This window comes from Coregonus lavaretus, assembly GCF_964263955.1.
Source record: "Coregonus lavaretus genome assembly, chromosome: 14".
Classification (NCBI taxonomy): domain Eukaryota; kingdom Metazoa; phylum Chordata; class Actinopteri; order Salmoniformes; family Salmonidae; genus Coregonus; species Coregonus lavaretus.
Window position 1 is genome coordinate 29,636,194 of NC_140001.1, and position 27,872 is coordinate 29,664,065.

The 27,872-nt window shown below is 44.3% G+C and overlaps 2 protein-coding genes across 4 annotated transcripts; one reads left to right on the plus strand and one right to left on the minus strand.

Moving 5' to 3' along the window:
- Nucleotides 1-594: 594 nt before the first annotated feature.
- LOC311141444 (serine/arginine-rich splicing factor 9-like) lies at nucleotides 595-24,720 on the plus strand. 3 transcript variants are annotated; one of them, XM_084176778.1, is made up of 5 exons: nucleotides 595-831; nucleotides 3,538-3,714; nucleotides 23,364-23,569; nucleotides 23,713-23,885; nucleotides 23,974-24,720. In XM_084176778.1, the coding sequence occupies exons 2-5, from the start codon at nucleotides 3,557-3,559 to the stop codon at nucleotides 24,232-24,234; spliced, it is 798 nt and encodes a 265-aa protein (XP_084032904.1). In that variant the 5' UTR covers nucleotides 595-831; nucleotides 3,538-3,556; the 3' UTR covers nucleotides 24,235-24,720. The 3 variants fall into 3 exon arrangements, with proteins under 3 accessions (XP_084032904.1, XP_084032906.1, XP_084032905.1); XM_084176780.1 differs by having other exon boundaries at nucleotides 655-1,685; XM_084176779.1 differs by having other exon boundaries at nucleotides 659-835.
- Nucleotides 24,721-24,723: 3 nt separating this feature from the next.
- gatc (glutamyl-tRNA amidotransferase subunit C) lies at nucleotides 24,724-27,264 on the minus strand. The gene is made up of 5 exons (XM_084176782.1): nucleotides 26,283-27,264; nucleotides 26,122-26,172; nucleotides 25,815-25,984; nucleotides 25,430-25,533; nucleotides 24,724-25,305 (listed from the first exon to the last, which is right to left on the minus strand). The coding sequence occupies exons 1-5, from the start codon at nucleotides 26,478-26,480 to the stop codon at nucleotides 25,244-25,246; spliced, it is 585 nt and encodes a 194-aa protein (XP_084032908.1). The 5' UTR covers nucleotides 26,481-27,264; the 3' UTR covers nucleotides 24,724-25,243.
- Nucleotides 27,265-27,872: the final 608 nt, after the last annotated feature.

Consider the following 27,872-nt stretch of genomic DNA (forward strand, 5'->3'; position numbering starts at 1 on the left):
CTGGGGATCCTAAATGTCCTGTGCGAGTGAGACAGGTTGAAGTTTCCAGGGTGAGAGCAGTGCAGAAAGTGTCATATGCTGAGGCAGTGAGGAAAGCAAAGGGTGAGGGAGCCTGAAAGGATCCCTATGAGTAGTAGGCCAGTACAGAGTGACCCGAACAGTTTGTGCTTTGGTAAGGTTGGCTTCTTGCCGTTTATTGCTATGGTCATTAATTGTACCGCACAGATGGAAAGGAAATCCCAGAAGATTGAATAGGTAGTAGCAGCAGCAGAGAAGTTTTGGGGTGTCAGATTTTAGTGCAAAAGAACTACAGGGGGTTTTGAGAGAAGGGGTTCCAGCCACTGTAGGATCTATTAGTGCCAAAGTACTGGTAAAGGGTGGTGGGGTGTGTTGGGGATAGAGGAATATATATATAGGGTTAGATGGTGGTGCAGTTTCCTTTTTTCCCCATTTCCCTTTTTTGTGAACAAATGTGCAATGCACTTTCCGAACTGTGAAATGCACCAATAAGCAACAAAGCGTCTAGTCTGACGGAAAACGACAAGAAGAAGAAAACATGCAGCCAAAAACACAGTGCAATTTGTGTGCAGGGGCGCACAAATTGGTGGATATGGTAGGAGGTGGATATGGTAGGAGGTTTTTGACGGAACCGGAAGTCAATGGAGGGAACTGGCTAACCTAGCCTAACTAGCTTAAAGAAGCGCAGAGATCCTCCGAGAGAGGTTTGAGGCTACCATTCTCCGGAGATAAGCGATAAATAACATTAAACGAGCTTTATAAAAGAATCATAGCAACCACAAGGGTTGCAGGTCTGATCAGCGACACAGGAAGGTAGGTGAGCTATCATGTACTCTCTGCAAACCCAAAACATGGCACACGAGTCAGCAAGGCTAACTTGTGAGCGAGCTAGGTGCTAACTAGCGACTGAAGCTAACGTTACTTTAGCTACTAGCTATTTGTTGTCGACAACTTGCTGGCTAGGTACTGAATGAATGGGCTAACCTGGGCTTTGCATGTGAGTAGAGTTTGGGAATCCAGGAAGGTAGCAACCACGAGGCGATATGCAACGTGTTTTTATATTTGAAATATAAAAACTAGCTACTGTTAGCTAACCGCTGTGTCCCGCCCCTTGCCAGGTTATCCTTTTTGAAAGGAAACATTACATGAATAGCTAGTTTTAGCGTAACTAGCTACCTGAGTCGAGAAGGGTGTAATTTCGGGCCGCAATTCGGGGCGTTTCTGTATTTTTAGGAACCCATCTTTATACTTCTATTGGTCAATTTTACAACTAGGATTCCGGTACACTAGGTGGCGGTAGCCCATTCATATACACTCACATTACCTTTAGCGCCTATATTGACGATAGTATTTTCTGGCCAGGGGTTTTTAAGAGCCTCACGCTTGCTGTAAACGTTACCACACATCGCTTGCGGTACGGTTTTGGAAACATAAGGAACATATCTTTCATAACAGCGATAAATCATTTACGGTTTAATTACTATATGTTTTTATAGAGTTAGGGTTCCCACACAGCCATAATTCCATGTTACAGTGCTTGTTTATGGAAGACGGGCGTACTGGTACTCGGAACACTTGTGTGTAAACGGAAGACAGACGCCACAAACGTGTTGTCACTGAAAAATACTGTCGGCTGCAACCGTGTTAACGTATTAAAACAGTGTACAGTAAGTGTATATTTTGCATTTGTTAAATTATTTTGATGTGGTATGAAAGCAGAGGGATTGATGTTTCTAGAACCGTACCGCAATTGAAAATCGATCCACGTTTAAATGGAGTGTTTGGCTGACAGACAATTATCTTCTAAACAGAACATGTAAGTTAGTCCATTATTGGGCTAGGACACCGGTAGACAGTCCTTCACCCCCGCCTTTTGGGCAATGCTTTCCCGCAGTTTCACAGCAGGCAGGAGGCCGGGACGACACCGGTAGCTAGCTAGGTCACCAGTAGCCAGCATAGACAACCAGAAATATAAAAAGTGTCACACAGGCATGAAGATGGCGTGCTCGAAGGAGGCGGGCGTTCAAGCAGGAACCAATGGGATGCTAGAGTGGGGCGCGTTCCTGCAGATGAAGGAATGCCCACATCCAGGAACGCCCAGAATTGCGGGCCGCAATCACACACTATTGACTGAGTCTGGCTGGGATTTCGTCTCACCAGGGCCCGGTTTCCTAATAGCGATGGAATTTAGGCTTAACGTTGCATAATTTCTACAACAGCCAAAGATGTAACATGCTTTTCCCAAAACACCACGCAGAGAGAATGGTCGCTAAGTGCGTCGGAGCATTTGTTGATATTGATAGGATCGAAAGAAAGTGAGTGCTGCTCTCAGATCAGCTTTCTCCATTCAAATCTTTCTTTAAAATTATAATTAATTTACAATACTGACGACGGATCCGCTCCTAGAGAGATATTGCCTCCCTAGTGTCGCAGTGGTCTAGGGCACTGCATCGCAGTGCTACTGTGCCACTAGAGATCCTGGTTCGAATCCAGGCTCTGTCGTAGCCGGCCGCGACCGGGAGACCCATGGGGCGGCGCGCAATTGGCCCAGCGTCGTCCAGGGATGTAGCTCAGTTTGATAGAGCATGGCGTTTGCAACGCCAGGGTTGTGGGTTCGATTCCCACAGGGGGTATGAAAAAATAAAAATGTATGCACTCACTAACTGTAAGTCACTTTGGATAAGAGTGTCTGCTAAATGACTAAAATGTATAATGTAATTACCACCTACGGCTGCAAAAATTAAGGCGGCTTATTGTAATGCTTACTAAATAAAAATGACCAAAATCACTGATTTGGTGGCACATTGCACACGTTAGGCTACACATCATTAAATATATTGTGACAAATTAGACAGCAGCCTACATGTAGAAAAATATAACTCAATTGATTGAACATGAAATGCATTTCAAAATGATTGAAACACCTATAGCCTACTGTTTATATTTTAATGCAGTCATCTCTGGTTTTCATTTGAAGCATCTTTTTATACTTTGCTTGTTTGTATCAATTGCAAAGACATTGGCAACTTCGTATTTGTAGTCAGCTTTTGTTCTGAAGTTATCGGCGGTCACAGAGACGGGTCAACCATGTGATTTGATGTTTACGCGGAAGGGCAAAAAAGCATTTAACAACGCACTTAGCGTTTCTTCAAGTGGTCTGAGGCAGGCTTTAGATTACGAGCGTTTTCAAGTGCAACGTTAATAATGATGGTTTTGGGGAAACTTCGATATTTAACGATGCTCCTACGAAGGTTCTAACGGTTAACTTAGCCTTTAAGATGCTTTTGGGAAACCGGAACCTTGTGGTTGAACCATTGGGCGTGCGTTGGGGTTTGATTAATAGCTAGCTCGGTATTTGAGTTGTGTCTATGTTAGTCTTAATAAAATTGACTTGTAGGGGTTGTTTGCAATGGTAATCTATTTTTGAACATTTATGAATGGCAGAAATTAGGGGTCAAAGCATACATTCTTTGAGTTCAGGGAGTGTTCGGTATTGATAACGTTCTCTTTTCCCGTCAGGATCAGTTCTGGTAACATCATGGCAGATGGCAGGATCTACGTGGGGAACCTTCCGGCTGATGTGCAAGAGAGGGACATTGAGGATATATTCTTCAAATATGGCAAAATCAGAGACATTGAGTTGAAGAACAACAGAGGCACTATTCCCTTTGCCTTTGTGCGCTTTGAAGATCCACGGTAAGATAAACGTCCATGAATGGCATTCTTAATTGTTGACCAATAGCAGACGCTCTTATCCAGAGCGACTTGAATTAGTGCATTCACCTTAAGATAGCTAGATGAGACAACCACATACAGTGGGGGGAAAAAGTATTTAGTCAGCCACCAATTGTGCAAGTTCTCCCACTTAAAAAGATGAGAGGCCTGTAATTTTCCTCATAGGTACACGTCAACTATGACAGACAAAATGAGGGAAAAAAATCCAGAAAATCACATTGTAGGATTTTTAATGAATTTATTTGCAAATTATGGTGGAAAATAAGTATTTGGTCAATAACAAAAGTTTCTCAATACTTTGTTATATACCCTTTGTTGGCAATGACACAGGTCAAACGTTTTCTGTAAGTCTTCACAAGGTTTTCACACACTGTTGCTGGTATTTTGGCCCATTCCTCCATGCAGATCTCCTCTAGAGCAGTGATGTTTTGGGGCTGTCGCTGGGCAACACAGACTTTCAACTCCCTCCAAAGATTTTCTATGGGGTTGAGATCTGGAGACTGGCTAGGCCACTCCAGGACCTTGAAATGCTTCTTACGAAGCCACTCCTTCGTTGCCCGGGCGGTGTGTTTGGGATCATTGTCATGCTGAAAGACCCAGCCACGTTTCATCTTCAATGCCCTTGCTGATGGAAGGAGGTTTTCACTCAAAATCTCACGATACATGGCCCCATTCATTCTTTCCTTTACACGGATCAGTCGTCCTGGTCCCTTTGCAGAAAAACAGCCCCAAAGCATGATGTTTCCACCCCCATGCTTCACAGTAGGTATGGTGTTATTTGGATGCAACTCAGCATTCTTTGTCCTCCAAACACGACGAGTTGAGTTTTTACCAAAAAGTTATATTTTGGTTTCATCTGACCATATGACATTCTCCCAATCCTCTTCTGGATCATCCAAATGCACTAGCAAACTTCAGACGGGCCTGGACATGTACTGGCTTAAGCAGGGGGACACGTCTCGCACTGCAGGATTTGAGTCCCTGGCGGCGTAGTGTGTTACTGATGGTAGGCGTTGTTACTTTGGTCCCAGCTCTCTGCAGGTCATTCACTCGGTCCCCCCGTGTGGTTCTGGGATTTTTGCTCACCGTTCTTGTGATCATTTTGACCCCACGGGGTGAGCTCTTGCGTGGAGCCCCAGATCAAGGGAGATTATCAGTGGTCTTGTATGTCTTCCATTTCCTAATAATTGTTCCCACAGTTGATTTCTTCAAACCAAGTTGCGTACCTATTGCAGATTCAGTCTTCCCAGCCTGGTGCAGGTCTACAATTTTGTTTCTGGTGTCCTTTGACAGCTCTTTGGTCTTTGCCATAATGGAGTTTGGAGTGTGACTGTTTGAGGTTGTGGACAGGTGTCTTTTATACTGATAACAAGTTCAAACAGGTGCCATTAATACAGGTAACGAGTGGAGGACTTTTGAACATCTGATCGGTAGTTACTCACCCCAATTCCGGCTTCATCTACCCTGGGCTCTTTCTGCAATTCCGACCCAATTTTCGGGGTATGCTAGAGGGAATGGCAGCATTACAGAGGCAGTTTTAGGTGGACTGGATATTTGTATTGGCCGCCTGGGTCCTGTTTCAGTAATAGTGAAATCAGACCTTCTTGCTGAGTATCTGATAGTCTACCATTTTTATAGGAGCGGTTAAAACATGTTAATAATGGACCTTTTGAGTACATAAAAAAAATATTTGATTTTGGTAGCGTTCTATATTGATGATAAAAAAATTATTTAGTGAATTTTCCCCCCATATTCCATCCAGTTTGCTTTATTTTTTATAATATATTACACTTGATCTTTCTTGAATAAGTTCCTGCATTTCTTTTTGTCTTTCCTCTAACTTATTCTGTGCCTCTGTTTGTTTTTATTGCTATCTGTACTGTTAGGTCCTCTATTTCCTTTGTAAATATGAACTCTTTTGACCTAAATTGTTTTTGTTTTAAAGATGATTATTGAATTGCATGGCTTCTAAAGGCACATTTAAGTGTCCCATACAATAAAGGGGATCTGCTGTACCTATGTTATGTAGAAAAAGAGTCAGTTATAAATTCTTGGTTAAAAACAGTTGTCATCCAGTAGGCTTACATTTCCAATATCCTTGCCCTCGTGGATATTCTGTAAGAGTAATGTGTATACCAGGGGTACTCAACTACTATTTGAGAAGGTCCAGTGATATTTTCCTTTATCATTTTACATTTTACATTTTAGTCATTTAGCAGACGCTCTTATCCAGAGCGACTTACAGTTAGTGAATACATATATATATTTTTTAGTCTTTTTTTTCCAAACTGGTCCCCCGTGGGAATCGAACCCACAACCCTGCCGTTGCAAACGCCATGCTCTATCAACTGAGCTACATCCCTGCCGGCCATTCCCTCCCCTACCCTGGACAACGCTAGGCCAATTGTGCGCCGCCCATGAGTCTCCCAGTCGCGGCCAGTGCTGTGGTACAGTGCAGTAACAAACATAGTCGTCTACAACTTAGGAAACATGTTATATAAAATGTACATTAAATGAGACTAAGAATTTGAATTAATTAACTTATTCAAATCAATTTATTTGTCACATACCCGTGTTTAGCAGATGTTATAGCGGGTGTAGCGAAATGCTTGTGCTTCTAGCTCCGACAGTGCAGTAATATCTAACAATTTCGCAACATATACCCAATACACACAAAAAAGTAAGGAATGGGATTTAAGAATATATACATATATGGACAAGCAATGACAGAGCGGCATGGACTAAGATACAGAAGGATGTTATAGAATAGAATGCAGTATATACATATGAGATGAGTAGTGCAAGATATTATTAAAGTGACTAGTGTTCCATTTCTTAAAGTGGCCAGTGATTTCAATAGGCAGCAGCAGCCTCTAATGTGCTAGTGATGGCTATTTAACAGTCTGATGGCCTTGAGATAGAAGCTGTTTTTCATTCTCTCGGTCCCAGCTTTGATGCACCTGTACTGACCTCGCCTTCTGGATGATAGCGGGGTGAACAGGCAGTGGCTCGGGTGGTTGATGTCCTTGATGATCTTTTTGGCCTTCCTGTGACATCGGGTGCTGTATGTGTCTTGGAGGGCGGGTAGTTTGCCCCCAGTAATGCGTTCGGCAGACCGCACCACCCTCTGGAGAGCCCTGCGGTTGTGGGCGGTGCAGTTGCCGTACCAGGCGGTGATACAGCCCGACAGGATGCTCTCAATTGTGCATCTGTAAAAGTTTGTGAGGGTTTTAGGTCATAAGCCAAATTTCTCTCTGTTGCTCTGTTGCGCCTTCTTCACCACACTGTCTGCGTGGGTGGACCATTTCAGTTTGTCGGTGATGTGTACGCCAAGGAACTTGAAGCTTTCCACCTTCTCCACTGCGGTCCCGTCGATGTGGATTGGGTGGTGCACCCTCTGCTGTTTCCTGAAGTCCACGATCATCTCCTTTGCTTTGTTGATGTTGAGTGAGAGGTTATTTTCCTGGCACCACACTCCCAGAGCCCTCACCTTCTTCCTGTAGGCGGTCTCGTCATTGTTGGTAATCAAGCCTACTACTGTTGTGTCATCTGCAAACTTGATGATTTGAGTTGGAGGCGTGCTTGGCCACGCAGTCATGGGTGAACAGGGAGTACAGGAGGGGGCTGAGCACGCACCCTTGTGGGGCCCCAGTGTTGAGGATCAGCGAAGTGGGGATGTTGTTTCCTACCTTCACCACCTGGGGGTGGCCTGTCAGGAAGTCCAGGACCCAGTTGCACAGGGCGGGGTTCAGACCCAGGGCCTCGAGCTTAATGATGAGCTTGGAGGGTACTATGGTGTTGAATGCTGAGCTATAGTCAATGAACAGCATTCTTACATAGGTATTCCTCTTGTCCAGATGGGATAGGGCAGTATGCAGTGTGATGGCAATTGCATCGTCTGTGGATCTATTGGGGCGATAAGCAAATTGAAGTGGGTCTAGGGTGACAGGTAAGGTAGAGGTGATATGATCCTTGACTAGTCTCTCAAAGCACTTCATGATGACAGAGGTGAGTGCTACAGGGCGATAGTCATTTAGTTCAGTTACCTTTGCTTTCTTGGGTACAGGAACAATGGTGGCCATCTTGCTGTATGTGGGAACAGCAGACTGGGATAGGAAGAGATTGAATATGTCCATGAACAGCTGGTCTGCGCATGCTCTGAGGATGTGGCTAGGGATGCCGTCTGGGCCGGCAGCCTTGCGGGGGTTAACATGCTAAAATGTCTTAATCACGTCGGCCATGGAGAAGGAGAGGCCACAGTCAGTGTAGGCCTCGTCAGTGGCACTGTGTTATCCTCAAAGCGGGCGAAAAAGGTGGTTAGCTTGTCTGGAAGCGAGACGTCGGTGTCGGCGACGTGGCTGGTTGTCTGTAGACCCTGCCACATACGTCTCGTGTCTGAGCCGTTGAATTGCGACTCCACTTTGTCTCTATACTAATGTTTTGCCAGTTTAATTGCCTTGCGGAGTGAGTAGCTACACTGTTTGTATTCTGACATATTCCCAGTCACCTTGCCATGGTTGAATGCGGTGGTTCGCGCTTTCAGATTTGCGCGAATGCTACCGTCTATCCACGGTTTCTGGTTAGGGTAGGTTTTAATAGTCACAGTGGGCACAACATCACCTATACACTTCCTGATAAACTCTGTCACCGTTTCAGTGTATATGTCTAAATTATTTTCGGAAGCTACCCGGAACATATCCCAGTCCGCGTGATCAAAACAATCTTGAAGCATGGATTCCAATTGGTCAGACCAGCGTTGAATAGTCCTTAGCACGGGTACTTCCTGTTTTGAGTTTCTGCCTATAGGAAGGGAGAAGCAAAATGGAGTCTTGGTCAGATTTGCCTAAAGGAGGGCGGGGGAGGGCCTTATAACCATCTCGGAAGTTTGAATAGCAATGGTCGAGGATTTTAGCAGCGCGAGTACAACAGTCGATATGTTGATAGAACTTCGGCAGCCTAGTCCTCATTTGCTTTGTTAAAATCCCTGGCTACAATTAGGAGTGGGCGATATACCGGTTTGATAGTAAAAACCGGTATTGTGCCGCGCCATGATATGGATTTAGCAATATCATGGATACCGCGATTTATTCAGAATTCATAAATTCGAATTTTGCATCAATATCCAACCTTTCTTGGTTCTTACGAATAAAAGAATGTATGTTAATATGTTGACCTATTTTTATGAGCGCACGTCGCATGCACTTGTTGCACGCATGTAGTGCTAGCAACAAAGAAGTGTGCAGGCAGCTGCAGTTAGGAGGCAGGTTAACTATTGGGGGAAAACTTTACAATCCAGGATGAGCGAAAACACAGAAATTGATGTTGCTCAAGAGCAGGAGGATAAATTGGTTAAGAAGAAAGGGGGCACCTCTGTTGTTTGGAACTGGTTTGGCTTTAAAATCTCCGACCCCGACCAAAACACTACCCTATGCAAGTTGTGTCGTCGTGTTGTCTTAGCAAAAGGTGGAAACACGACCAACCTGTTCAATCACTTAAAAAACATACATGTCCGTGAGTATGAACAATGCACCAGAATGCGTGAGACAGTAAGCCCAGGAGCTCGCCCGAAGACAAGCCAGACTCGCACTCAACAATCAATTATATCATCATTTGCTGCCGGTACTTGCTATGAGAAGACGAGCAAAAAATGGATAGACATCACAGCTGCGATTACAAATCACATAGCGAAGGACATGGTACCGATTCAAACTGTGGAGAAAGAGGGGTTCAGAAAGTTGATTCAAACTCTGGACCCAAGATATGAGATCCCGAGCCGCAAATATTTTAGCCAAAAATGCCTGCCACAGCTTTACACAGAATGCTGGGACAGAGTTTACAGTGAGATAAATAACATTCCATTCTTCTCCACTACTGCCGATCTATGGTCAAGTCGTACCACAGAACCTTATATAAGCCTCACAATCCATTACATAGACGGTGACTGGAAACTGAAAAGTAAGTGCCTACAGACGTCTTATTTCCCAGACGACCACACCGGGGAAATAATTGCAGGTGGGCTGAGGGACATACTGTCGTCCTGGGGATTAAAAGAGTCGCGTCAAGTTTGTATGACGACCGACAGCGGATCGAACATGATCAAGGCATTGCAGCTGAACAAGTGGGCAAACCTTGGATGTTTCGGACACAGGCTGCACAATGCTATTGGTAAGTTTCAGGACTGTAGCCTAGGCCTACCCTGTATGATGCTTATTATTAAGAAAAAATACAGCTCACATCAGCCATGTACCGTAGGCTAAATCTAAGCACATCAGATTTGTAAAATGTGTAACAGTTGAATGTAAATGCCGTAAATCCTCAAACAAAGATTAAAAGTTATATTGTATTGTGATTTCTATATAAAAATGCATTATTATTAATTATTATTGTATTGTGATTCGATTATTTTTCACCCTATTATTTTGATTTCTTATTCCCAATTTCCAGAGAGGAGTGTCCAAAACGCTCCCGGGCCACAGGGGTGTGCGATTTCCCGGGCCACAGGGGTTTGCAAAAAGGTGGTTAGCACGTTCTCATACAGCTGGAAAAAGCAGAAGGCCCTGATGACAGCACAGAATGAACTAAGCCTGCCCCTGCACAAGCTCATCACAGAATCTCCGACAAGGTGGGGATCTCGTCTGAAAATGATGGAAAGAGTCCTGGAGCAGGAAAAGGCCATTACACAGGTCCTGGCAGGGGACAAAAAGACACGGCACCTTGTACCTACCTGGCAAGACATCCAGGTCTTGGAATCAGTCACAGCAGCACTGAAGCCACTCCAGGACTTTACAGATGCCCTGTCAGGAGAAGCGTATGTGAGCGTGTCCTATTTGAAGCCTGTCATCAATCTGTTAAATGCAGAGGTTCTAAATCTGAGCAAGGACGATACAGAACTGACCAAAGAGATCAAGATCAAGGTTCTTGATTACTTGAATAACAAGTACACTGACCCTGCAACAGATGAGCTGCTCTCCATGGCTACCTTTCTAGATCCAAGGTTCAAGACCAGGTACATGTCCGCTGAGAAACTGGAGGACATTAAGGTATTTATTCATTTGTTCTTGTTTTATTGCTTCAAATGTAAAGCACTTTGGGCTGCATTTTATGTATGAAAGGTGCTATACAAATAAAGTTTAATTATTTTCATTTTTTAAGGTGAGAGCTGCCTCAGAGACCGAAGCCCTCCTGGTGGAGAACACAGCCCTGGGAAAATCGTCTCTTGCAGAGGATCACACTGACAGGGAGAAAGAAGCTTCCACTGCTCATCAATCAGGCAAGAAGCCCAAGAAGAGCCTTGGGAGCTTCTTTAAGCAGACCAGCAGTGCACCTGCCTCATGTTCAGAGAGGCAGATCATTGAGCAAGAGCTGAATAGCTACATTCTGGCAACGGCAGCAGACAGCGAGTCTGATCCTTTGGAGTGGTGGCGATTTCACGGATCTAATTTTCCACGTGTGAGTTGTCTGGCAAAGAAATACTTATGCATCCCTGCCACAAGTGCCCCCTCTGAGAGGGCATTCAGCACTGGGGGCAATGTGGTGACATGTCACAGGGCAGCACTAAAGCCAGAAACAGTCAACATGCTGGTATTCCTGGCACGGAACTTGTGAAGAAAGTTCTAGTGAAGATTTGTTGATATTGTTGATAATTGATGGTTGAGGCTTGAAAGGTTTAGTTTCAAACGGTTAGTTTTTTACATATCTACGGACCGTAGCCAAAACAAACACACGTATTTGAATTTGTAATTACCTTATTTTCTTTATCTCCTGTTATTTTTTATTTAATTTTACTTAATATCTAATTTATATATATATATATATATATATATATAGGCCTACCTACCTCATGTTTACGGAATGCATGTTTGCACAATACAAATAAAAACTTTTCAGGTCCATACGGTCCAATGCCTCACTCTTTCTGGTTATATAAGGTTCAAATACATATTTTTCCTTAACTAATATAATTTAACCAAGAAGGGATATTAAAATGTGATTCATATTTTTTTACGTCATATATCGTGATATCATATCGATATCGTCTGGACAGTGGAAAATATCGTGATATGAATTTTAGCTCATATCGCCCACCCCTAGCTACAATAAATGCAGCCTCAGGATTTGTGGTTTCCAGTTTGTATAAGGTCCAGTGAAGTTCTTTGAGGGCCGTCGTGGTATCGGCTTGAGGGGGGGATATACACGGCCGTGACTATAACTGAAGAGAATTCTCTTGGGAGATAATAGGGTCGGCATTTGATTGTGAGATATTCTAGGTCGGGTGAACGGAAGGACTCGAGTTCCTCTGTTACTACAATTACACCATGAATCATTAATCATGAAACACACACCTCCGCCCTTCTGCTTCCCGGAGAGATATTTATTCCTGTCTGCGCGATGAACTGAGAACCCATCTGCCTGGACCGATTCTGACAGAATATCCCAAGAGAGCCATGTGTCCGTGAAACAGAGTATTTTACAGGCCTTGATGTCTCTCTGGAAAGAAATCCTTGCCTGTAGTTCGTCGACTTTGTTAACTAAAGATTGAGCATTAGCGAGTAGAATACTTGGAAGCGGTTGGTGGTGTGCGCGCCTCCAAATCGGACCAGCAGGCCGCTCCGAGTGCCCCTCCTCCGCCGGCGATGTTTTGGGTCAGCCGCTGGAATCAGTTCAGTTTCCCTGGGGAGAGCAAACAAAGGATCTGCTTCGAGAAAGTCGTATTCCTGGTCGTAATGCTGGTGAGTTACCGCCGCTCTGATATGGTCCTCTGTAGCTCAATTGGTAGAGCATGGCACTTGTAACGCCAGGGTAGTGGGTTTGATCCCCGGGACCACCCATACGTAAAAATGTATGCACACATGACTAAGTCGCTTTGGATAAAAGCGTCTGCTAAATGGCATATTATTATTATATTATTATATCCAATAGTTTTCCCGGCTGTATGTAATGATGCAAAACACTTTCTGAGCTAATAATGTAAAAAATAATACATAAAAAAACAATACTGCAGAGTTTCCTAAGAGCTAGTCTCGAGGCCGCCATCTTCGTCGGCGCCAGAGTCTATCCAAATATAAATGTGCAACATTTCTGAAGAACATTAGTGGTTGCATAATTGTCTATGTAAAAAGTGCACTGTGAACCATTGTACATGGGCATTGAATAAAAAATAATTTTTAAATAAAATGAAGTGCATGTTTTCTGGAGAACAAAGGAGAGTTGAACAAAAATAATCTGAATGTCACTGTGGGCCATGCCCTGCATTAATGAGAGAAATTACACTTTCTGTCTCCTGCCAATGCTTTGAACTTTGGCACAAATGATGTGAGAGCAACTCTGAGACACTGGTGCAGGTGTTCATTGGTGAGCCTGGTGCGGTAGTTGTTTTTAATAAAGTTAATTGTGGAGAAGGCTGATTCACAGCTGTATGTGGAGCCAAACATGGTCAGGATGTCTAGTGCCAGTTCTTTGAGAACAGGGACATCAGCTACAGGCACCATCTTTCCCCAGAAAGTGACAGGGTCACCATCACCAGCCTGCTCCTTCAAAGCCACATTTTCCTGCAGCTCAATCAACTCCATTTGCAGTGATGCAACATCTACCCATCTGAAGATCTGTTTTGCTTCTTCTGACAAGTTTGTCACATTTGTGACCAAGAAGGGGTTCTGGATGAGCAGCAGCAGTTCTCTTCCAACAGTGAAGTCAACAAGCGATCCTTAAGTTCTCCATCAGCTTCTGGATGAAATCAGCATGGTTGGGAACATCTGTCTCCCTGCATTTGCACCAGAAGATTGGGGAAGTGGACAAGTTCTCCCTGTAGATCATTCTTGAAAAGCTCAAATTTCTTCTGGAAAGCCTGGACTGCTGTTATCATAACACACACTGTGTTGTCCCATTCCTGCAGCTTAACAGTCAGTTGATTTAAGGTGTGATGTAATGTCTGTCAAAAATGCAACTGTTTCCATCTTCTCATCTTCCAAAAACTCAGAAAACTGAATTGCCTTGTCACTCTCTTGCTCTGATATGAAAGCTTTGATTTCCTCCAAAAGTGTTCCAAAACCCTGCCTTTGCTGAGCCATCTGACATGGTTGTGCAGTAGTAAGTCATCAAAACTGGCATTGGCCTCTGTCAGAATGCCTCGTAGCAGGCGGTGTTGTAGGAATGATGTTGCTCTCAAAAAGTTGATCAGTTTCATCATCGTTGTCATGACCTCAGAATACTCTCTTCCCAGACTGGCACACAAGACAGATTGATGGATGATGCAGTGATATGATGTCAGGTCAGGCTGGTCGTCTTTCAAACTTGCAATCAGTCCCCTCCCAGTTCCTATCATGGCTGGAGCTCCATCTGTGGTGATGGAGACCACTGACTTCAGATCTATCCCCCTTTTTGTCAGCATCCCTTTGATGGCCTCATGGATATCCTCTCCCCGTGTGTGTGCTTCTAGATTTGTTAAGCCCAACAGCTCCTCACAGAATTCCTTCTTTGTTTCGTTATAAAATCTGACCAACACCAGAAGCTGGGCATTATCAGTGTTATCTGTTGATTCATCCACTGCTAATGAAATGCATGGTGCATTCTGAATGGCCTCATCAAGTTATGAAGTTAAATCTTCAGCTAATATTTCCGTTCTCCTCATTGCTGTGGAATCTGACAGTGGGATCTGTTTGATCTTTTCCCTGAGCTCATCTTTTTGTTTACCTTCAAACAAGGTGTCTGCAACTTCACACATTCATTATTTTACCATCTCAGTGTCTGAAAATGTTTTTTTGTTTTCACAAAACCCTAGCTATCCTCAGTGAACACTCCATTGCACTTTGTTGGGCTGTCAGGGAATTGACAAGGACTTTGGTGGACATCAAATATTGGGATTTGAGTTGGGTAATCTTGTTTGTTCTCACCTCCGTGTTCAGGGGATACGTCTGATCGAATTTACTATGCCTGGTGTCATTGGCACTTTTCACGAGAGCTATGGACTAGCTGCATATCAGGCACATTGGTTTTGTGCTAGTTGCAGGGAGAATGAATAAATACTGTTCCGTCCACTCGTCTTTGAATATACGGTTTTTCCGAGTCAGCTTTTTTATATATATATATTTTTTTACAAGCCATATTAACAAAGATACTGGTAACTAAGCTCCTATCTGTGATATTTACAGTTGAACCGCGGTCAAATCATTCTGTTTCTTTCTGCATGCTTGTCCCAAGGTTCCGCGGAGGAATTTGGATTAATGTGATTGGGTAAGACATGGCTTCTTGTATTTGCATATAACCACGCGATTGGATTAGACGGGGCACTAGTAGAGGTGGGCGTTGCTTCGAGAGGAGTGAGAAAGAGAGATTGCTGAGTTAGAGGCTGCTGCGCCCGGTATAATTTTTTTAAAGCTGTCTAAAAAATAATGTATTGACTTTTCTATAACAAAATGCGATGTTGTCCGGTCCAGATTGACCCTTCTCTGGCTCCAGACCGCGGTCCGCCAGTTGAGTTTGGCTGGTGTATATCAACTATTTGATGGTCTAACCGCATTCTGTCCCCATCAACACTTTTTAAAACTTTTAGTGCCAGCGAAAATGACAAAGTAGTCAAGATGACTAACTTGATTGAGCCTCTGGCATGTATATCTCACTAGGTCAGGATATTTAAGCCTCCATATATCCATTGTTCCAATATATCCATAATATTTAATTTCATTAAGTGCATGAGGGGGATAATTTGTAGTGTGATTACCTTTATGGTCCATTGAGGTACTTAAAACCGTATTTTAATCTCCCACCATAATAACTGAGTCGTATTGCTTGTAAACTTGATAAATTATTACATATTTTCAAAGAAAACATATAGATTAATGAGATTAATGAGCCAAATATATTGGAACATATAGATTAATGAGCCAAATATGTTTATGGTCCAAAAACATATTTAAAAGGAGCCACCTTCCTTGCGGATCTGTTTGAACAGTTTGCACATTCTGATCGAAATTATTTTTAATCAATATCATCACCCCTTTTGAATTTATTTTCCCATGGGAGAAATATATATCCCCCCCCCCCAGTCCTTTTTCCATACAACTTAATCTAAAGGTGTAGAATTAGTTTCCTGTAAACAATATATTATATTCCTTCTCTTTTAACCAGATAAATAGTGATTGTATTATCTGCTAAGCCATTAATTATAACTAGCTATACTTATTTCACCACTTACCATAATGAGATACAAGTTTTGATTATACTTGCCATAATAATGTTTGTAAACTTACCATTTAAGAAGTACCATGATAATTGAGCGTCCAAATGGCTGTACCATGATATTTGCACTGTTAAGCATACTGTAGCTGCGACTAAGTATGCCTCTAATTGTCCTCCAATACTCCACCCGCTAAAACCTCCCCCATCCCAAGTTGTGTTGTCATCCCAGTGACCGGCTAACCACCCCTGTACACATGGATCCTAGGGCCTTTAAGAGCTAGGGGCCCATCCTTTAAAAAGAGCACATGGTGCCACCTACAGTACAGAACCAGATTCGCAGCTAACAGCATTTCTAACGCCTTCGCCTCGGTTGTACTGCATCTAGTTATTTAAAACATATATACTGAACAAAAATATAAATGCAACAATTTCTAAGATTTTACTTGGTTACAGTTCATAAACTCAGCAAAAAAAGAAACGTCCCTTTTTCAGGACCCTGTCTTTCAAGGATAATATGTAAAAATCCAAATAACTTCACAGATCTTTATTGTAAAGGGTTTAAACACTGTTTCCCATGCTTGTTCAATGAACCGTAAACAATTAATGAACATGCACCTGTGGAACGGTCGTTAAGACACTAACAGCTTACAGACGGTAGGCAATTAAGGTCACAGTTATGAAAACTTAGGACACTAAAGAGGCCTTTCTACTGACTCCAAAAGAAAGATGCTGAGGGTCCCTGCTCATCTGCGTGAACGTGCTTTAGGCATGCTGCAAGGAGGCATGAGGACTGCAGATGTGGCCAGGGCAATAAATTGCAATGTCCGTACTTTGAGACGCCTAAGACAGCGCTACAGGGAGACAGGACGGACAGCTGATCGTCCTCGCAGTGGCAGACCACGTATAACAACACCTGCACAGGAACGGTACATCCGAACATCCCACCTGCGGGACAGGTACAGGATGGCAACAACAACTGCCCAAGTTACACCAGGAACGAACAATCCCTCCATCAGTGCTCAGACTGTCCGCAATAGGCTGAGAGAGGCTGGACCGAGGGCTTGTAGGCCTGTTGTAAGGCAGGTCCTCACCAGACATCACCGGCAACAACGTCGCCTATGGGCACAGACCCACCGTCGCTGGACCAGACAGGACTGGCAAAAAGTACTCTTCGCTGACGAGTCGCGGTTTTGTCTCACCAGGGGTGATGGTCGGATTTGCGTTTATCGTCGAAGGAATGAGCGTTACACTGAGGCCTGTACTCTGGAGCGGGATCGATTTGGAGGTGGAGGGTCCGTCATGGTCTGGGGCGGTGTGTCACAGCATTGCAGGCAATCTCAACGCTGTGTGTTACAGGGAAGACGACCTCCTCCATCATGTGGTACCCTTCCTGCAGGCTCATCCTGACATGACCCTCCAGCATGACAATGCCACCAGCCATACTGCTCGTTCTGTGTGTGATTTCCTGCAAGACAGGAATGTCAGTGTTCTGCCATGGCCAGCGAAGAGCCCGGATCTCAATCCCATTGAGTACGTCTGGGACCTGTTGGATCGGAGGGTGAGGGCTAGGTCCATTCCCCCCCAGAAATGTCTGGGAACTTGCAGGGGAACTTGACCCCCCCCCCCTTTGTTCAGGGACACATTATTCAATTTCTGTTAGTCACATGTCTGTGGAACTTGTTCAGTTTATGTCTCAGTTGTTGAATCCTATGTTCATACAAATATTTACACATGTTAAGTTTGCTGAAAATAATTGCAGTTGACAGTGAGAGGACGTTTCTTTTTTTGCTGAGTTTATAAGGAAATCAGTCAATTTAAAATAAATGTATTAGGCCCTAATCTATGGATTTCACATGACTGGGCAGGGGCGCAGCTATGGAAGGGCATACGTTGGAGGCAGCTTATGGTAGAGAAATGAACATTATATTATCTGGCAACAGCTCTGTTGGACATTCCTGCAGTCAGCATGCCAATTGCACTCTCCCTCAACTTGAGACATCTGTGGCATTGTGTTGTATGGCACAACTGCACATTTTAGTGGCCTTTTATTGTCTCCAGCACGAGGTGCACCTGTGTAATGATCATGCTGAATCAGCGTCTTGATATGCCACACCTGTCAGGTGGATGGATTATCTTGGCAAAGGAGAAATGCTCACTAACAGGGATATAAACACATTTGTGAACATAATTTGAGAGAAATAAGCTTTTTGTACGTATGGAACATTTCTGGGATCTTATTTCAGCTCATGAAACATGGGACCAACACTTTACATGTTGCGTTTATATTTTTTGTTCAGTGTGCGTGTGGTCTAAGGCACTGCATCGCAGTGCTAACTGTGCCACTAGAGATCCTGGTTAGAATCCAGGCTCTGTCGCAGCCGGCCGCGACCGGGAGACTCATGGGCGGCGCACAATTGGCCCAGCGTCGTCCAGGGTAGGGGAGGGAATGGCCGGCAGGGATGTAGCTCAGTTGATAGAGCATGGTGTTTGCAACGCCAGGGTTGTGGGTTCGATTCCCACGGGGGGCCAGTATAAAAAAAAAATATATATATATATATATACACTGCTCAAAAAAATAAAGGGAACACTAAAATAACACACCCTAGATCTGAATGAATGAAATAATCTTATGAAATAATTTTTTCTTTACATAGTTGAATGTGCTGACAACAAAATCACGCAAAAATTATCAATGGAAATCAAATGTATCAACCCATGGAGGTCTGGATTTGGAGTCACCCTCAAAATTAAAGTGGAAAACCACACTACAGGCTGATCCAACTTTGATGTAATGTCCTTAAAACAAGTCAAAATGAGGCTCAGTAGTGTGTGTGGCCTCCACGTGCCTGTATGACCTCCCTACAACGCCTGGGCATGCTCCTGATGAGGTGGCGGATGGTCTCCTGAGGGATCTCCTCCCAGACCTGGACTAAAGCATCCGCCAACTCCTGGACAGTCTGTGGTGCAACGTGGCGTTGGTGGATGGAGCGAGACATGATGTCCCAGATGTGCTCAATTGGATTCAGGTCTGGGGAACAGGCGGGCCAGTCCATAGCATCAATGCCTTCCTCTTGCAGGAACTGCTGACACACTCCAGCCACATGAGGTCTAGCATTGTCTTGCATTAGGAGGAACCCAGGGCCAACCGCACCAGCATATGGTCTCACAAGGGGTCTGAGGATCTCATCTCGGTACCTAATGGCAGTCAGGCGACCTCTGGCGAGCACATGGAGGGCTGTGCGGCCCCCCAAAGAAATGCCACCCCACACCATGACTGACCCACCGTCAAACCGGTCATGCTGGAGGATGTTGCAGGCAGCAGAACGTTCTCCACGGCGTCTCCAGACTCTGTCACGTGCTCAGTGTGAACCTGCTTTCATCTGTGAAGAGCACAGGGCGCCAGTGGCGAATTTGTCAATCTTGGTGTTCTCTGGCAAATGCCAAACGTCCTGCACGGTGTTGGGCTGTAAGCACAACCCCCACTTGTGGACGTCGGGCCCTCCTACCACCCTCATGGAGTCTGTTTCTGACCGTTTGAGCAGACACCTGCACATTTGTGGCCTGCTGGAGGTCATTTTGCAGGGCTCTGGCAGTGCTCCTCCTGCTCCTCCTTGCACAAAGGCGGAGGTAGCAGTCCTGCTGCTGGGTTGTTGGCCTCCTCCACGTCTCCTGATGTACTGGCCTGTCTCCTGGTAGCGCCTCCATGCTCTGGACACTACGCTGACAGACACAGCAAACCTTCTTGTCACAGCTCGCATTGATGTGCCATCCTGGATGAGCTGCACTACCTGAGCCACTTGTGTGGGTTGTAGACTCCGTCTCATGCTACCACTAGAGTGAAAGCACCGCCAGCATTCAAAAGTGACCAAAACATCAGCCAGGAAGCATAGGAACTGAGAAGTGGTCTGTGGTCACCAACTGCAAAACCAGTCCTTTATTGGGGGTGTCTTGCTAATTGCCTATAATTTCCACCTGTTGTCTATTCCATTTGCACAACAGCATGTGAAATGTATTGTCAATCAGTGTTGCTTCCTAAGTGAACAGTTTGATTTCACAGAAGTGTGATTGACTTGGAGTTGCATTGTGTTGTTTAAGTGTTCCCTTTATTTTTTTGAGCCGTGTATATGTATTCACTAACTGTAAGTCGCTCTGGATAAGAGCGTCTGCTAAATGACTAAAATGTAAATGTACACTACCAGTCAAACGTTTGGACACACCTACTCATTTCAAGGGTTTTTCTTTATTTGTACTTTTTTTGACATTGTAGAATAATAGTGAAGACATCAAAACTATGAAATAACACATATGGAATCATGTAGTAACCAAAAGTGTTATACAAATCAAAATATATTTTATTTGAGATTCTTCAAATAGCCACCCTTTGCCTTGATGACAGCTTTGCACACGCTTGGCATTCTCTCAAGCAGCTTCATGAGATGGAATGCATTTCAATTAACAGGTGTGCCTTCTTAAAAGTTAATTTGTGGAATTTATGGACATTAGACAGGTGGAAATGTGTCCTTTGGTCTGGAGTCCAAATTTGAGATTTTTGGTTTCAACCGCCGTGGCTTTGTGAGATGCGGTGTAGGTGAACGGATCATCTCCGCATGTGTATTTCCCACCGTAAAGCATGGAGGAGGAGGTGGTGTTATGGTGTGGGGGTGCTTTGCTGGTGACACTGTCTGTGATTTAACCAGCATGGCTACCACAGCATTCTGCAGCGATACGCCATCCCATCTGGTTTGGGCGTAGTGGGACTATCATTTGTTTTCAACAGGACAATGACCCAACACACCTCCAGGCTGTGTAAGGGCTATTTGACCAAGAAGGAGAGTGATGGAGTGCTGCATCAGATGACCTGGCCTCCACAATCCCCTGACCTCAACCCAATTGAGATGCTTTGGGATGAGTGAAGGAAAAGCAGCCAACAAGTGCTCAGCATATGTGGGAACTCCTTCAAGACTGTTGGAAAAGCTTTCCAGGTGAAGCTGGTTGAGAGAATGCCAAGAGTGCAAAGCTATCAAGGCAAAGGGTGGCTATTTGATTTGTTTAACACTGTTTTGGTTACTACATGATTCCATATGTGTTATTTCATAGTTTTGATGTCTTCACTATAATTCTACAATGTAGAAAATAGTAAAAAATAAAGGTGTGTCCATCCTTTTGACAGGTACTGTATATAAAAAAAATCTTCAATCATTCCCACAATTTATGAATAATATAAGCACTTCTACAAAATATTTTACCTATAACAAGGACTGGCAGTAGAAAATCTACATTTTTGTCAACAGGATGCATACACTCACCCCATCCCTCCCCCACAAACACCTCTACCCCTCTCTCCCCTTCCACTCATAGATCGACCTATCCCCCCCACAACCCCACATGCCACCACAAGCTCAGATGTTCAACAGTTGTTCCATCCCTGAGCCCAACTCGAGAAGACTTGATGTGTGAATGCGTATACAGTTTGGCTGCAACAGATCCATAGATGAAGCAGTCTCAATTGCACTCCACACTGCCCTTACCCACCTAGATAAGAGGAATATCTATGTGAAAATGCTCAGCGTTCAACACCATTGTCCCCTCAAAGCTCGTCACCAAGCTTAGGACCCTGGGACTGAACACCTCCCTCTGCAACTGGATCCTGGACTTCCTGACAGACCGATCCCAGGTGGTGAAGGTAGGCAACATCACCTCTGCCATGCTGACCCTCAACACAGGGGCCCCACAGGGGTGTGTGCTTAGTCATCTCCTGTACTCCCTGTTCACCCATGACTGCGTGGCCACGCGCGACTCCAACACTATCATCAAGTCACCGGCAACAATGAGACAGCCTACAGGGAGGAGGTCAGTGACCTGGCAGTGTGGTGCCGGGACAACAACCTGTCCCTCAATGTCAGTAAGACCAAGGAGATGATCGTGAACTACAGGAAACGAGGGGGTGAGCACGCCCCCATCCACATCGACAGGGCTGCAGTGAAGTGGGTCAAGAGTGTCAAGTTCCTCTGTGTCCAAATCACTAAGGACTTAAAATGGTCCAAGAGCACAATCATGAAGAAGGCGTTACAGCGCCTCTTCCCCCTCATGAAGTTGAAAAGGTTTGGCATGGGCCCTCAAATCCTCAAAAAGTTATACAGCTGCACTATTGAGAGCATCTTGACTGGCTGCATCACTGCTTGATTGAGGGCAACAGCACCGCCCTCAATCACATGACGCTACAGAGAGTGGGTGGTGCGGACAGCCCAGTACATCACTGGGGCTGAGCTCCTTGCCATCCAGGACCTCTATCAGGCGGTGTGTTTGGAAGGCCTGGAAAATCATTAACGACTCCAGCCATATACTGTTCTCTCTGCTTCCGCACTGCAAGTGGTATCGGTGCATCAAGTCTAACACCAACAGGCTCATGAACAGCTTCTATCCCCAAAACATAAGGCTACATGGGCTGAGTTGACCCTTGTATTTTATTTTGCACTGTCTCTATGCACACTAACAGGACTCTCCACACACGTACTCACATACAATCATCATTTACGCTGCTGCTACTCTGACTAGGCATCAGGATAAACAATCTACCCCTATCAATATATTGGAACTGACCCTGTATATACACTGCATGACCAAAGGTATGTGGACACCTGCTCGTTGAACGTCTCATTCCAAAATCATGGGTATTAATATGGAGTTGGTCCCTCCTTTGATGCTATAACAGCCACCACTCTTCTGGGAAGGCTTTCCACTAGATGTTGGAACATTGCTGTGGGGACTTGCTTCCATGCAGCCACGAGCATTAGTGAGGTCGGCCACTGATGTTGGGCGAATAGGCTTAGCTCCTAGATGTTCGACGAGCAGGTGTCCACATACTTTTGGTCATGCAGTGTAATTGTGTGTGTATGTATGTATGTATGTATGTATGTATGTATGTATGTATGTATGTATGTATGTATGTATGTATGTATGTATGTATGTATGTATGTATGTATTTATGTGTGTGTGTGTGTGTGTGTGTGTGTGTAGCTTACTTTTGTGTTCTTATTTCTATTTTGCGTGTGTTTTTGTTCTACCTTGTTATTTTTAGTGCTACATTGCTATTGATTACTGCATTGTTGGGTTTGGAGCTTGCAAGAAAGGCATTTCACTGTACTTGTGCACGTGACAACTTTAAACTAATCAGGAAAGTCCGTGCTAGTAGGAAAAGTGGGGGGGAAAAGTGCAGGTTCTTTTTTAAAGATACTTTTTGAAGAGGTAGGGTTTCAAACATTTTCAGGAAGATGAGCAGGGACTCCGCTGTCCTAATGTTAAGGGGAAGCTCGTTCCACCATTGGGGTGCCAGGACAGAGAAGAGCCAAGATAAATAGACTGATTCCCATATGCAATGTGTTGTTAATCTAATCAAATTGACATGCCACATTCTCACTCATGTCCTTATGTATCAGGGATGCCGAGGATGCAGTCTATGGGAGGAATGGTTATGGATTTGGAGACTGCAAGCTTCGCGTTGAGCACCCTCGCTCTGCCTCCTCTAAATTCAACGGTTCTATGGGTGGTAGTGGTCGAGGGAATGGGGAAGGAGGTCCCGGTGGTCCTAAAGGGAGGTTTGGGCCTCCTACTCGGAGATCAGAGTTCAGAGTTATTGTGACTGGTAAGTGGATAAAGTCTGTGCTTTGTTTATTCAGAGCTCATCTCTTCCTTCCATTTACAGCAGTAGGTTAGATGTACCCTGGTATTGTTGGGCGTTGCCTATAAAGGCCAAACTGCTCAATGGTTTGGTCTCTGTTCCCACAGGCCTGCCTCCGACTGGGAGCTGGCAAGACTTGAAAGATCACATGAGGGAGGCTGGAGATGTTTGTTTCACAGATGTTCAGCGGGATGGGGAAGGGGTGGTGGAGTTCCTGCGCAGAGAGGACATGGAGTATGCCGTGCGGCGCCTGGACAGGACAGAGTTCAGATCACACCAGGTAACTTAACACTCAGATCCTCAGCTCTACAGTGTTTAAGAAATAATGCTTTTTCAGGACATTCTCTGACATGACGGACATCTTTCAGGGGGAGACTTCATCTATCCGGGTCCATGGAGAGATGGGGGCCAGCAGAGGACGCTCGCGGTCCCGTTCCAGATCCAGATCCAGGGGACGGTACTCACCCGCTTATCAAGGTCGCGGCTCTCCACCCCCTCGTTATCAGTCGCCCCCTGCTCGCAGATTGTCTCGCCATAGCCCCCCTCCACGTCGTCCCCCTGCAGCACACCGTAGCCCACCAAGCCGCAGCCCACCCAGCCGCAGCCCACCCCCCCGTCACTACCGATAGTCTACCTACAGGAGGGAGCCAAGACTGGTGATTACTTTCTTTTGTGTTGCTTTTTGTTTAAGTCTGTCATGTGCATTCCACTATGAGGACTGTCTCCAGAGGACTTTTTAAATAGTGTAGACAGAGCAGATGGGCAGATCTGCATTTGCCTCACATTCTCATTGATTCATTCTCAGACCTAGGATATGGCTGGTTAGGGATATGTGTGAAGGAGACTGCATGCTAGAGGGTACAACATAATACAGCTCTTTTATGTAGTGTTTTTTAAAATCTTGTTTCTTTAAGAGCCTGTCTAGACTGCCCTGCCTTGTGGATGGTTGCCTCGCAAAAGTGTGTATGCTGGTCTCCATTTTGTTCCTCTTATTTTACGTGAGAATGAAATTATTTGTATGTCTCCTGCCCCCATTCTCGAAATAATCTTTGTATCTCATAACAGCTTTGTAAAAAAACAAGTGTTATTTTTTTCAAATAAAGTGAGGACTCTTAGTAGAATGTTTCTTTGTTTTAGTTTCTCAATGCATGAATTGTACACCCATTAGTTGCCTCTGAATTCCTTGATAAGCATTTGCAGAGCACCCACAAAAAGTATGTACCGTTGGGAGTTATCGTTTTCTTCTTTTTCAACATAATGACACTACATAATGTTCAGAGAATACAGTGCATACACAAATAGATCAACAACACTGAATTATCTTTCTTTGGTTTAGCTTCAGTTTGTCTGGTTTGAAGGCGCCTTAATAAATGCCAAGCCCTGACAATCTTGATGGTTGGTCAAACAGTCTATCCTTTAGCCATGTATTTCTTTGCAGAGGTCTGTGTCTCAAATGAAATACAGCTTCAAGAGTATCCAGTCATTAAATTACATTTTAGTCATTTAGCAAACGCTCTTATCCAGAGCGCCTTAGTTAGTGCATTCATCTTAAAATAGCTAGGTGGGATAACCACATCAGTCATAGTAAGTACATTTTTCCTCAAAGTAGCTATCAGCAAAGTCAGAGCACATATTGAGTCAGAACTCTGAGTGCTTCAACATCGCAACTCTCTCCTCTCTCTTCGGTAGTGGAATGTTACCTGCAGAGAAAAGAGTGATTTAAGTTTCATGATATACAAAATAGGGTACGGCCTTCTTCAGACAGAACAATAATATGAACTCCAATTCCTGAGCTGATGATAAAACAGTAGCCAAGTTACTCACCTGGCGGTGCCACAAAGTACTCCTCCACTGTGTTTTTGGAGAGCTGGAGCAGTTCCTCTGCACAGTCCCCCTCTGCCACGGCATCCTCCCTCAGATACAGTGCCCTACAGAACAGACAGGAGAGGGTTTTCAATCATCTGTGAGACTAAACAAGTCACCTTTAAGGTTAGGTAGATAACTATTGGTTCACTCTCCAAAAATTACCCATAGCCCCTTCAGTATTTGTAGATCTGGAGCAATTGGCTAGGGCAGTAAGCAAAATGTGATCTCTACACCAAACCTTCCATTGTACACTTCCAATGGCTTACCACTACCCAAATCCTTCAGATCTGCAAACACTGAAGGGCTATGGGTTGCTTCAGGATCTGCCTGGCCTGAGTCTAACCTCTCCTCCAGAACTGAATCCATTGGGTCAATCCCATCTGTGTCAACAACATGGAGCTGATCTGCAAATCGGATGGCTTTCTCCAGACAAGCCAGCCCCTCCTCGTTGCGGAAATCCACCAAGGCTAGTCGCTCCAATTTGTCAACAAGGTCTACAGAGACTTGGCTAGGCTATAAGAAAATGCTTATTAGATGTTAGAAATGATCAATGAGACAGTAACATATTGCCATTTTAGGTCTATTTGATCTGGCTTCTTCATTTACAAGCTAATAAAAAACACTTGATTAACAAAGTAAAGTATACTAACTGGGGGTAGCTGGTTCTCCAATACAGGCTCCCATGTTGCTACCCTGGGCACCTAGGATAGGAAAATTAACATGGGCAATTCAACAAGAAACTGCAACCACAGTCCACATGTGTACGGTGTGCTGTACTACATTAGCTAGCCTAGCGTAGCTAATCACTTACCTTAGAGTTGGTAATTCGGGTACTGTATTGATGTACTAAAGTTATCAGATGAGTCCAACGACAGCAGCTAAAGTTTTGCTTGGATTTTCGGTCATGTGAAATTATTGAAGCTCCTGTGACACCTCGGTGGTAGCATAAAGGCCCTAGATTAAATGTTAGGGTCTGTAACCTTCGTGTAGAATTCACTACTACAGACATTTTATGCTGGCTAATGTAGCTAGCTTGCAAATGCCTATGCAATTCCTATTTCGATGAAATTGTGCGTAGCTAGCTAGCCAATTTAGTAAACTAAACAAACGTTAGCTAGATTCCTGGAACTCTAAAGTAAGTCACTTCACAGTCAACAGCTAACTGGCTAGCTAGCAGAGTCTAGTAGGGGAGAATATCAATTGTATACTACCGGCTTTTTCTCAAACACCATTGGAGGAGAACGTCAGAGGGCGGGACCTCTGGCTTTCTCGTCCAATGGGTTTTGAGAAGGAGGCGACGCGAGGAGTAGTCAATTGAGATTCACCCTAGAATGTTCTTAGTCAATCATTTTCTCTGTTGATGCTTTCTACACGGACAAAATGTTAGATGTATTTCTAGCAAATCAACACTTGACTTTTTATGCAAATCAAAGGTTATGTTTTTAGAATAATATCAATTTTGTTTGATGTTTCTATGACAATCCGGATAACTGATTTTATAAGAGATTAAGAGTGAGTTCGTAAATTCGCTCTGGCTATCTACTCCGATTTCAGAGCACTCTCGTCTGAGTGAGTTGAATATGGCCGGTGTCAGTAAACGTCGGCAAAAAAAGCGTAATTAAATTGTTGCCAGCAGCACAGTTACAGTCACCAACGCTCTGGATAACTTGAAAACAGCCTAACCAGCTCTGCTAGGGCGAGTAAAATGGTCAGAGTGAGGTTGTTCTCTCATTTGTGTCTGGAAGTAGCTAGCCAGCGTTAACCAGTTAGCTTGGGTGCTTGACTGCCGTTGTGAGGTCAGAACGCTCGGATCAACCCTACTCCTCGCTCTGAATTTACGAACGCCCAGAGCGCACTCTGAGCACACTCTGGCACTCCAGATTGAATTTACGAACACACCCTTAAATGCATTCTTTATAATTTGAAGTATTTCTGTCAAATCAACACTTTTTTTATGCAAATGAAAAGTTGTGAAAGTAGGCCTTTTTAGAGTCACTGAAGCATTTCAATAAAAGCTTTGTGGACACTTCCACAGTAAGGGTGAGACAGTTAGCCATCCAGTCTTCTTTGTACTGGTTAGATGGATAGATAGCCAATCACAGATTCTATGGCAACATTTAATTAATTGTGATTCACTCGCCCGGTTGACAGATCATGCCATGGTCCTCTCTGATGGTGTGTGTTGTGCCTTTGCCCAGGTGGAGATGTGCAAGTTGTTTGGGGACCGCACTAAGGCCAGAGCCTGGAGTAAACACACCCATCCCCCAACCCCCTAGGGAGAATAAAAAGGTACAGTATAACAACAGGGCTGCAGTCAAGTGCTCAATGTTTTCAAATGCTTCACACCATGTCATCTTCCCTTCGTATTTTAGTCATGTCTACACACAGGGTCCTGGGTAAT